The sequence below is a fragment of the Micromesistius poutassou genome (assembly GCF_964030765.1).
Source record: "Micromesistius poutassou genome assembly, contig: SCAFFOLD_1445, whole genome shotgun sequence".
Classification (NCBI taxonomy): Eukaryota; Metazoa; Chordata; class Actinopteri; order Gadiformes; family Gadidae; genus Micromesistius; species Micromesistius poutassou.
The window spans coordinates 1-10,004 of record NW_028179412.1 but is presented as its reverse complement, the minus strand read 5'-3'; the positions used below and the strand labels follow the sequence as shown (position 1 = coordinate 10,004).

The 10,004-nt window shown below is 52.8% G+C and overlaps 1 protein-coding gene across 1 annotated transcript; it reads right to left on the bottom strand.

The window, feature by feature from the left end:
- Nucleotides 1-597: 597 nt before the first annotated feature.
- On the bottom strand, nucleotides 598-9,908 carry LOC311372862 (E3 ubiquitin-protein ligase PDZRN3-like; the record flags this gene model as incomplete). Its single annotated transcript, XM_084489803.1, has 8 exons — nucleotides 598-2,266; nucleotides 3,403-3,519; nucleotides 3,811-3,912; nucleotides 4,057-4,119; nucleotides 4,653-4,751; nucleotides 6,629-6,716; nucleotides 8,416-8,675; nucleotides 9,869-9,908. Coding segments are annotated over 8 exons (2,437 nt in total), but the record flags the coding sequence as incomplete, so codon positions are not given.
- Nucleotides 9,909-10,004: the final 96 nt, after the last annotated feature.

Sequence of the window (10,004 nt, the reverse complement as noted above, 5' to 3'; positions counted from 1 at the left end):
ATTCCTATTGAAATAATTAATTGTTAGACCTTGCAAGAAAATAGCATCGTATTTCTCAAAAACATTACGTTATGCACCTCAGTAAAATACTGTCGAAGGATAACTGCCAAGCAAAAAACAAAATAAAAAAACGTGTAAATGTTGGCTTTACATATATATATTTTTTAAATGGCACACGGTCCGTGTCACTTTCTTTCATAACTTGAATATTGCATTTTGATCCGATAATATTCAAAAGAGCAAGTGCAAAGGTAGAAAAGATTATTGTAAGCATTTTTAAGATATTCTGCAAAGGCGGCCGTACGTCCATGTCCGTGACGCCGCGTCCAACACCCCGACGAGCAGAACGCACCCAAGACCACCGGCTCCTCGGCTCCTTCAAGAACAAAAGGCTCTTCTCGGTTCGTATTTACAAAGCGACGAATAGAGGTGGGAAGCCCCACTCTCTCTCCCCCCTCCCTCCCCTCCCCCCAGCGAGTGTTTTATCTACAGTACATTACATCTCCGTCAGCATATAATACAACCCCACCCACCCCCCCGACCCCGACCCCAGCCCAGCCCAGCCCAGCCCAGCCCAGCCCAGCCCAGCCTTCGGAGCTCAGACGGTGGTCACCGACAGGATCGAGTTGTACACGCGGGTGCCCTCCGGGGACTTGCTCCCGTGGGTCAGCAGTTCCTGGATGGTCATCCAGTTGTCGAAGATCTTCTTGTTCCTCTTCTTGCTCATCTTCTTGTGGCTCAGCTCGATGATGTTGGGCTCCTTGCCGCCGCCGCCGCCGCCGCCGTCCTCCGCCGCCGACTGCTGCTGCTCCTTCAGGCAGTCGGCGCGGCTCTGCTTCATGAACTCCCGCCGCTGCCTCTGCTCCCGGGAGCGCAGCGCGTGCTGCTTGCGCTCCTCCTTGCTCCAGTAGCGGCCCATCTTCAGCTCGCTGGCCGCGTCGTCGTCCGTGGTCATGCCGCCGCTGCGCTCCTCGCGGATGCGGAGCGCGCGCTCCCGCAGCAGCTTGTCGCGCACGGGCCGCTTGGTGATGTAGCGCGTGCCGTCGCTGCGGATCTTCACCTTCCACTCCATCCGGGGCCCCAGCTCGTCGCCGTCGCCGCCGTCGCCCCCCGCCCCGACGCCGGGGCACATGCTCGCCAGGCTCATCTGGCTCTGGGCGTACTCCACCGCCGACTTCTGCTGGATCAGCTGCATGTAGCTCTGGTAGTGCTGCGCGTGCGCCGGGATGTGGGCGTGCTTGTAGGGCGAGCGGGGGTGGGGCAGCAGGGAGCCCCGCCCCCCGCCGCCCGCCGCCTTGCTGCCCTCGCCCGGTTTCCTCTCCCCCCTGCCCTCCGCCTCGGGGCTGTCCTCGGGGTCCTTGGCCGGGGCCCTGCCGCCGCCGCCGCCGCCGCCGCTGCGGCTGCTGCTGCTGCTGCCGGCCTCCTGCACGGGGGACAGATGAGGCTTGAGGGCCCGGCCGCCGGAGCCCAACGCCCCCACCGCCTGGCCGTCCTCGACGAGCCGGCGCAGGGAGTTGTCCGGCGACAGGTCCAGGGTGAGCGGCGTGCTGCGGCAGCTCTCGCCGGTGTTGTAGGCGCTGCTGCTGTCCTTGTCCGACTTCTCGGGCAGCTCCGTGATGTCGGAGAGCTCGTGGCGGCGGTGCGCGTCACCGCCGCCGCCGCTGCTGGTGGTGTTGTAGTTGTGGAAGCCGCCGTTGTGCAGCATCCAGGAGTCGCGGTACTGCTCGCGCAGCTGCTGCATCTTGTGGGCGCGCACGATGTGCAGGCACTCCAGCTCGATGCTGCGCAGCTCCTCGTTCAGCAGCTCCAGCTCCTTGTCCATGCACTCGGGCTCCGGGGCCCCGGGGCCGCCGCCGCCCCCCAGGCCCCCCGCCGCCGGGCCCCCGGGGCAGTACAGCGCCTCCGAGGAGCCGCTGGCCCGGCACTTGAGCTCCAGCAGCTCGCGGAAGCGCTCGCACTCGTCGGCGGGGATGCCCAGGAAGTCGGCGTCGGCGTAGTCGCCGGAGACGAAGGACTCGCCGCCGCCGAAGGGCAGGTCGCCGCCGCCGCCGCTGCCCAGCGTGTCCTGGCTGTAGGCCAGCTTGCGGCAGCTGCCCAGCGTGTTGGAGGCGTTGGTGGCGTGGTCGTCGCCCAGGTTCTCCTGCTCCGAGCTCTCGTCGTTGCGCGTGCTCTCGTCCGTGCGGCCCACGCCGCTGTCCTTCTCGTGGTGGTTGGACAGCAGCGTGGCCGTGTCCGTGGTGGCGCCGCCGTCCTCCTCGTGCTTCTTCTGCAACGGCGGCGACGGGGAGGAGACGAGGGCACACGGCGTCAGGGACCAAAGCATCACGTAAACACACACACTGACAGGTCTAGTAGACACACACTGACAGGTCTAGGAGGGACGGTGAACCAGCTGGGGCTGAGGGGCTGGTGAACCGAGGGGGGAGGCTGCCCCCGCTGACTGATGACTTTGTAGCTTAGAGTTGCCTCTACATCCTACAATACTATTGTCACTGCTAGTGGCTTTGTTTACATTTATACACTTTTTAGTGTTTACTTTAGCATTTACTTTAGCATCATTTTTAGTTTTCAATGTTTTGTATTTTTATAGTATTGTATCTTATCCTGTGTCTTCCACTGCTGCTGGGCCGTTGTAACAAAGGAATTTCCCCTCCGGGGGAATAATGAATTTGTCTATCTATCTATCTATCTATCTATCTATCTATCTATCTACTGTATCTATCTATCTATCTACTGTATCTATCTATCTATCTATCTATCTATCTATCTATCTATCTATCTATCTATCTGTGTGTGTGTATCTATCTATCTATCTGGATGGAGATAAACAATGTTATGCATGACCTGGTACTAAGATGTACTAAGATGTACTAAGACCTGGTACTAAGATGTACTAAGATGTACTAAGATGTACTAAGACCTGGTACTAAGATGTCCTAAGATGTACTAAGATGTAGATGCAGAGTTCACCTAGACTCTGCATAAGCCACCCCTCCCACCAATTGTATGTTGTACATCCTGTCACTTAATATACGCACTTATTGTATGTCGTACTTGTAGCGGCTTATCCTAGATATCTTTGTTGTATACGGGGAATGGGGTCAGCCTGGCGACTGTTAGTGCTTGGCACTTGGTTCTATGAACATCCTTACTGTACCGACGGCGATATATTGTTTCGCCTTCTTCTGACAAATGTACTTGTTGTAAGTCGCTTTGGATAAAAGCGTCTGCTAAACGCCCTAAATGTAAAATGTAAAATGTAAACGTACTAAGAGGGAAAAGGATGACATTAATTGGTTTCCCATTGAGATATTAAAACATTGTTACAAGAGAGTCTGGTTCGATAAATGACTCATCGGGGGGGGGGGGGCTGATTGGGGTGTGTTCCGGTGCGTTCCGTACCTGCTGCAGCATGCTGGCGGTGTACTGCATGGCGTGGTGGTGCTGCTGCTCCAACATGTCCATGTGGAACTCGTCCAGGAAGTCGTTCCGGACGTCGTCCATCCAGCCCTCGTCCAGCTGACCGCGCACCGCGGGGGGGGGGGGCGAAACCCGCATGTTGTGTTACAAGCTCATCATCCACTAGTGTTCGTCTTGAAACCCCCACGAAATGGGACGTTTCTTCGTTCAAGGTGTGAAATTGATTAGCTCTCATGACCCATTTCTAAATATATACCCCATAGAGACATGGAGACATGTTGTCCCAGATGTATGGCAGATAGATCAAGCTACACGCCCCTCCCCTATGGACCGTACCACCTGGCAGGTTGTTTGAGGTGAACCCGTCAGAGTAACTTCCTCATAACCTACCTGGATCTCGGGTCGAGCTACGAGCAGACAGATGTTCTGGTTCTCCTCGCTGGTCAGCATGCCCACGGCCTCGTCCCGGTTCTGGATCTCCACTCCGTTGATCTGGACAGACACACACACACACACACACACACACACACACACACACCGGGCGATGAGATCGATGAGAACCTCTTCGCAGCTTAGCCCCGCAACAACTCCCCCCTCAGAGTGTGAGACTGTCTGCAGCTGCAGGTGGGACCTTACCTGGATGATTCTGTCTCCTTCTCTCATTCTGCCGTCCTTTGCGGCGATGCTGTTGGGGTCAATCTGTGGTGAACAGAGAGATGCAGGGAACCCGAGCGTTACCAGCTGAATGCTCTCACGAATCAGACTTTACATCTGAAACCTGACGGCAGACAGGCTCCGATCTGGCTGGTTTCCAGCGCAGGCACAGTGCAGAAGTCCCCCCCCCAGAAGTGCATTGTCGGAATACAGAGATTACCTGATGACTTTGTAGCTTAGAGTTTCCTCTACGTACTAGGATACTATTGTCACTGCTAGTGGCTTTGTTTACATTTGCATTTATACACTTTTTAGTGTTTACTTTAGCATTTACTTTAGCATCATTTTTTTTTCTCAATGTTTTGTATTTTTATAGTATTGTGTCTTATCCTGTGTCTTCCACTGCTGCTGGGCTGTTGTAACAAAGGAATTTCCCCTCCAGGGGAATAATGAATTTGTTATCTATCTATCTATCTATCTATCTATGTATCTATCTATCTGTGTGTGTGTGTGTGTGTGTGTGTGTGTATCTATCTCTCTCTCTAGTCAGTATTTGAGTTCCTGAGACAAAGGGTTACCTCGCTGACGTAGATCCCGGTCTCGTCCTCGTCGTCCGTCCTGTAGCAGATGGTCAGGCCCAGCTTGTCCTGAGTGTTGGCTCGGTACAAATCCACCTCCTGAACACAAAACAACCAACCAAAAACTCACAACACCGCAACAAAACACCACACACACACACAGCGACATGTTCCTCCAGTCTTCTCCAAAATGTGCGTGCGTGGACGATCTACGTCAGCGGCGCCACGGAGAAGCTCCACACGCAGAGAGACGGGTTCAGAGAGCAGCGCGGCTCCATCCGTCATCGTAATGAGCCTATCAGCCGGGCGGCCTGCTGCTAGCCGCCGTGTCTCTCAGCAGGGGCCCGGGGGTTGACGGCGAGCGGCCAGCGAGAACGCACGTGGTACCGCAGACAGACACAATCCCCGGGGCCCATTTGTCACTTGTCAATACACCTGTAATCTCGGGGCCCACAGACGTGGACACAAGCACAGCTGGTCGTTCAGGGGTCAACGGAAGGGGGGGTTTGGAGAGAGAGGGCTAAATATGCGATATTATACGATAGCCCACACCGCTGAAAGTTTCCAAAAGGTATGCGTAAAAAAATGAAGTAACTCATCACAATAATTCTATTTTATTTCGATTCCAAAAAAGGTTTAGAAGATTTGTGTCTAAAAAAAAAAGTGTGTAATGATGTTTATTTGTTTGAAATCGACCCCCCCACGGTGCACCTCTGGGGCATTCCAAGGTGGCCATACGTATCCACGGGCCGCTGTGGAGACACAGCGTGAGACTGTGTGTGCGCTGCGCTGCGCTGCGCTGCAAGCTGTTTAAATGTTGCATAACGGTCTTACGCTAAATCAACCCGGCTCTGGTCAGGTACAGAGGGTCACCGAGCTCGTTGGGAGGAACAAACATCCAACAAAGAAATCCCCCCCCCCTTAAAACAAAAGTGGCTGCTTGTTGATGGAACGGGGAAGTTATTAAGGATGCACTGGAACTGATAAAGCTTCCTTAAACGGGAGATAAACAAGCAAAACATCTGCTGGGTGTCTGCAACCACGGCCGGCCTCCTCGTTGATCAGTGTCCCGGAGATGGAGTGTCTCCACACAAGGACAGCGGTCCAGGGCCAAAGGCCAGCCACGGAGTACCCTCCTGCTGAGCATCTGCCCTTGGCTCATCTAACTCCACTTATCTCCTTGGAGCAACAACGACTCCCGGACACATATTGATAAGCAGCGGTGGGGGAGAGGGGATTGAGGTTTGCCATGCAATGGGGCGTGGGGGGGGGGGGGGGGGGGGGGGTAGCAGAGGTCAGCCGAGGAAGAGATTGGCGCCCAGCGCGGTTGCTATCTCTAGGATGCAATCCTCCTCCTCCTCCTCCTCCTCCTCCTCCTCCTCCTCCTCCTGCTCCCGGCTCCTCCTCTGCTTGGGGTTAACGTGCATCATGAGATCCATCACCGACGCCCCCAACCAGCAGCTAATTATCCAGCGAGGGGAACTCATCTCACGCGCTAAAAGGGACGAGAGCCCCCCGCCCCCCTACCTCCTGGTAGACGATGTCACTAATAATGAGTAACGACGTCACCCGTTGCGCATCTGCTGGAATAAGCGATTCCTCTTGGTTCCTGTCTGGCCTACATCTCCTGCTAGGTTTTATGGGTACAGTAAGGAGGGTAGGGGCTGAGGCGCGGAGCCTCAGAGTACATTAATAATTGTGATTTATCAAGAGGACAGAGCTCGGCGGTGACCAGAAGGGCCGTCGGAAACTGGAGACGTCGCGGCGCGCTCGGCTCCAGGGATAAGCACAAGGTATCTTTGTTATCTTGTAACGTGTACTTTCATTAGGACGACATACGGCGTCCCGTGTAGAGACAGTGAGGGAGGGAGAGGGAGAGAGGGAGAGGGAGAGGGAGAGGGAGAGAGAGAGGGAGAGGGAGAGAGAGAGAGAGAGAGAGAGATGAAGGCTGAGGGAGAGAATGGAAGTCAAATCACCTCGTATTCCAGCTCTTCTCGTTCTATTTCCTGGTGTATTCCCTCGAGGAAGTCGTTGGGGTCAAAATATGCACGTCCAGTAGGATGCCTGGGAGAAGACAAGAGAAACGGGGTAAGATACAGGATATACAATGAATATTTACTATAATAGTAAGTAAGTATTGAGTTAATAAGTACTGAATTCATATGTGGTATAAGTGGTACAGCAAATATTTGCAGAACAGACAAGGACATTTAGAAAGCCCATTATTATCAATCTGGAATGAGTTTCACCACTTAATTGAAAATGAAATGAAAACGAGCACCATCATAAGAGCTCAATGAAGATGCGGCCTCAGGTAATTGGGAAAATTAACATTCTGTGTTTTAATTTGACTCTGAAAAATCGATTAAATAAATGGTAATTGACGATTGAGGAGTAGGAACCTGCAGCGTTTCGCTGGTTGGCTCCAGGGGCTGTAGACGTCGTAGAAACAATAGAGAAGTAGTCTCCAGTCGGAATGCAAATCCGAATGAAAGGACGTGTTTAAATGTTTGGATGACAGTGCCCCTGGAGAACTCTGTCTCTTCCAGGGGAGACCCGTTTGTTGAACATCATGGACAGTCTGGAATGACTACATTACTACATATTGGGAGTCAGGTTCCTCTGTGTTCATGATGGCTCAAATGATGGTTTAGATTTATAGTCAACTTAAAGCAGATCATTTCAAATCAACCCCAATTGTGCGACTGAACCGAAAGACAGTAACTGTATTTTGGCAGCCATGGAAACCATCTGTTCATGTCGCTTTTTATTTTTTTATATCTTGTAAAGTTTTTTGTGAGTGTGGGCAGAACGCTAGTAGTACACAGTTCACGTAATGAAGAAATTCCAGTGGTTCAAGGGTGCTTCTTATCTCCATTGAAGGGAATGTGTGCTAACAAGCACGCTTTGACTGTCACGTCGTGAATTAAGATTGTGAAAAGTGGTGCTTGAGGATTAAGCTTGGGTTGGTGCGGTATTCCTTCCTTATTCCTTTTGAAGCATCTCATCTCACTGGAACACAAAATGAACATTTTAATAACTCTTTCTATAATTATTGATCACCCCGTGAGAGCTGTGTGTTCTTGTGTTTGTTTCTAGTCATTCATCGGCTTGTATACAAACCGACAAGAAATAAAGTTAACAAAAGTTGACAACCAAAGCGTGCCGCGCTATCAACGCCTACAGGTGGACTGCGGCCACCACTGGGGCCTAAGAACCTAATGGTGCCTTCTATTTGTCCACCCGACTCGATCTGCGAGTCGGATTTCCGAGTTACCAACTGGAAGTTGCAAATAACATGCCCCCGAGGTCGTAAAAACGACTCGTCAACTCGTCTGAACTCGTCTGACCCCGTTCAGTAACAAAGATGGCTACTCTGAGCGTCACATAAGTAAACATTGTGGTTTTCTACTATTTTAAGCACTTGTGTTTTTGTTGTAACCAAATGAAGAAGTTGTACACATAGCACTGTATACTGTTACCTATAGGCATGTCGTTACAGTCTTATTATGTGTTAAATATCGCCTATTTTGTAGCTTGTGCTGCTGAAATTGGCTAGAGACGCTCCATGTTGCTATGACAACAATGCCGATTCTTGAGCAGAAAGCAGAGCTCCGACTCGTCTTGTCGTGTGTGCGCCAAATAGAACGAAAAACCCGGGGGTCACTCGTTTTACGAGACGGATCATGTGACGTCACACCCGAGCTGCAAGTCGCGATTAACGAGACAAATAGAAGGCACCGTAACGCGGGCCGCCACTCACTCCTCTGGCAGCAGGTAGGGCTCCAGCGAGGGCAGGGCGGGGCTGGAGGCGGGCAGCTTGGAGAGAGCCATGATCTCCTGGAAGGTGATGTCCGTCTGGGTGCTGGTGTCCGTCAGCTGGGCGTCGGCGCCCGCGCCGCCGGCCAGCTTCGGCCGCGGCGCGGCGCGGCGCAAGACCTGCACCATGATGGGCTCCTTGGCCGTGCGGAAGGCCTCCACCGCCTGGTCGTGGGTGGCCTTGGACAGGTCCTTCCCGTTCAGCTACAGGAGGCAGAGAGACAAGGCAGGGAGGAGAGGTGAGGCAGAGAGACAGGCAGGGAGGAGAGGTGAGGCAGAGAGACAGACAGGGAGAAGAGGTGAGGCAGAGAGACAGGCAGGGAGAAGAGGTGTGGAGGTGAGACAGAGAGACAGACAGGGAGGAGAGGTGTGGCGGTGAGACAGAGAGACAGACAGGGAGGAGAGGCGTGGCGGTGAGACAAGGTGCAGTTTGGTGGAGAGGTTTGGTGGAGAGGCGAAAGGGCTTTGGCTGGTTGCATGGATTTTGACACTCATGGTGTACACACACACACACACACACACACACACACACACACACACACACACACACACACACACACACACACACACACACACACACACACACACACACACACACACACACTCCACATTTTCTGGGTGTAAAACATGACATTTCTGCTTCGACTTTAATGTGAAACAAGCTTTACATTTCTCAGCACTCTGCCTCTAAATGGCCAATTATTGCATTCTCCTGAGATTAAATTCGTTAAGCGTTTTTAACAATTTACAAAGCAGACGCAACGTTCCTTTTGAAAAGTTAATCGTGCCAGTCGTCGTTGGTATTTTTTCACCGGGGTCTCCGTCGGAGCGAGTGTTTGAACGGGTGTTTAATCAGAGGGAGTATTTAATTAAACGAGGTCGTTAGCGGAGGGCGGGCGCGGCGCAGCGCTCATTGAGTCAACTCATTTGGCCGAGTCGTTTCTCATCACCGGGAACATCTGACCTCCACAAGTGTTAACCTGGGGGCAGATTAATTTAAACAAAAGAGAGAAGAGCCGGCGTGTCACGGGGAAAAAAAAAAAAAGAGCCCTAATTAAGTTTGGCGTGATCACTTTAGTCCGCCGTGAAAACCGACGCCAGAGGAGTTCACCGGCCTCTGCGCTCGGCTGACCCAGAAGTCAGACCCATAAGGCCCTGTTAACGTTAACGTTAACTCCTGCTGGAAAGCCCCTAAACGTTCAGAGACGAGGGGTGGAAGAAGAGAGTACGGTTGCTACGGTGTCTGACAACCAGCCGAGAGACTGCTGCGTTCGACCCCCTATAGTGTCTGCTACCTGAAGGCATCCGAGAGCAACACCCCCGCACTCAGACCTGGCTCTGACATCTGATGCCAAAAGCGTCTACTTGTTAGAAAATGTTAGGACATCAAACGCTACGTGCCGGTCCACCGGGACGGTGAGGCGTTCCACTGAGAGGCTGGAAACCGGCACACACCACAGCTTCAACCCGGAGTGAGCAACACGGCAACCTGAGAAGCTACAAGTACAGTCTGGGGTTTCCCTTCGTGCCCGT